Source organism: Coturnix japonica, unplaced genomic scaffold (genome assembly GCF_001577835.2).
Source record: "Coturnix japonica isolate 7356 unplaced genomic scaffold, Coturnix japonica 2.1 chrUnrandom636, whole genome shotgun sequence".
In the NCBI taxonomy this organism is placed as follows: domain Eukaryota; kingdom Metazoa; phylum Chordata; class Aves; order Galliformes; family Phasianidae; genus Coturnix; species Coturnix japonica.
Genome location: NW_015440005.1, coordinates 3,427 through 4,723, shown reverse-complemented (window position 1 = coordinate 4,723; position 1,297 = coordinate 3,427). Strand labels below are relative to the sequence as shown.

At 52.1% G+C, this 1,297-nt stretch overlaps 1 protein-coding gene across 1 annotated transcript in view; it reads left to right on the top strand.

Annotated features, from left to right (window-relative positions):
• Window positions 1–1,297, top strand: part of LOC107307504 (procollagen galactosyltransferase 1-like) — a 10,440-nt gene that overhangs the window by 7,328 nt on the left and 1,815 nt on the right. The window contains exon 4 of the mRNA XM_015851011.2: window positions 79–285. Within this exon, the coding sequence (XP_015706497.1) occupies window positions 79–285 (207 nt within the window). The remainder of the gene's footprint in view (window positions 1–78; window positions 286–1,297) is intronic.

The following is a 1,297-nucleotide window of genomic DNA, read 5'->3' as shown; positions in this document are numbered from 1 at the left end:
ATCTATGGGGTCTATAATGTTCTCTATGGGGTCCATAATGGCTCTGGCATTGATCTATGGGGTCTTTCCATCCCATAGTTACATAGGGAGGAAGCGGATGCAGGTGGATCACCCCGAGCAGCCGGTTCCGGGTGTGAGGAATTTGGTGGTGGCGGATTATTCCTATTGGACCCTGGGTTACGTTTTATCTCTTCGTGGGGCCCAAAAGTTGCTCCAGGTTCAACCCTTGTCCAAAATGCTGCCGGTGGATGAATTCCTGCCCGTCATGTTCGACAAACACCCCGTGTGAGTGTGGGGTCGACCTAAGGGAGGTTATGGGGGGGGAGAATCCTTTAAGGACACTTCCAACCCATCCAATGGCTCCAGCACCTTTAAAGTCCCCTCCAACCCAACCCATCCAATGGCTCCATCACCTTTAAGGACCCTTCCAACCCAACCCAACCCAACCCATCCAATGGCTCCATCACCTTTAGGATCCCTTCCAACCCATCCAATGGCTCCATCACCTTTAAGGCCCCTTCCAACCCATCCAATGGCTCCATCGCCTTTAAGATCCCTTCCAACCCAGCCCAACCCAACCCAACCCAACCCAACCCATCCAATGGCTCCATCACCTTTAAGGCCCCTTCCAACCCGTCCAATGGCTCCATCACCTTTAGGATCCCTTCCATCCCAACTCATTCAATGGTTCTGTGTCCTTTAAGACCCCTTCCAACCCAACCCAACCCATTGGATGGTTCCATCACCTTTAAGGTCCCTTCCAACCCAACCCAATGCATCCAATGGCTCCATCACCTTTAAGGTCCCTTCCAACCCAACCCAACGCATCCAATGGCTCCATCACCTTTAAGGACCCTTCCAACCCAACCCATTGGATGGTTCCATCACCTTTAAGATCCCTTCCAACCCAACCCAACCCAACCCAACCCAACACATCCAATGGCTCCATCACCTTTAAGGACCCTTCCAACCCAGCCCAACCCAACCCAACCCATCCAATGGCTCCATCATCTTTAAGGACCCTTCCAACCCATCCAATGGCTCCATCATCTTTTAAGGTCCCTTCTAACCCATTGGATGGTTCCATGACCTTTAAGATCCCTTCCAACCCAACCCAACCCATCCAATGGCTCCATCACCTTTAAAGTCCCCTCCAACCCAACCCAACCCATCCAATGCCTCCATCACCTTTAAAGTCCCCTCCAACCCAACCCAACCCATCCAATGGCTCCATCATCTTTAAGGACCCTTCCAACCCATCCAATGGCTCCATCACCTTTAAGGCCCCTTCCAACCC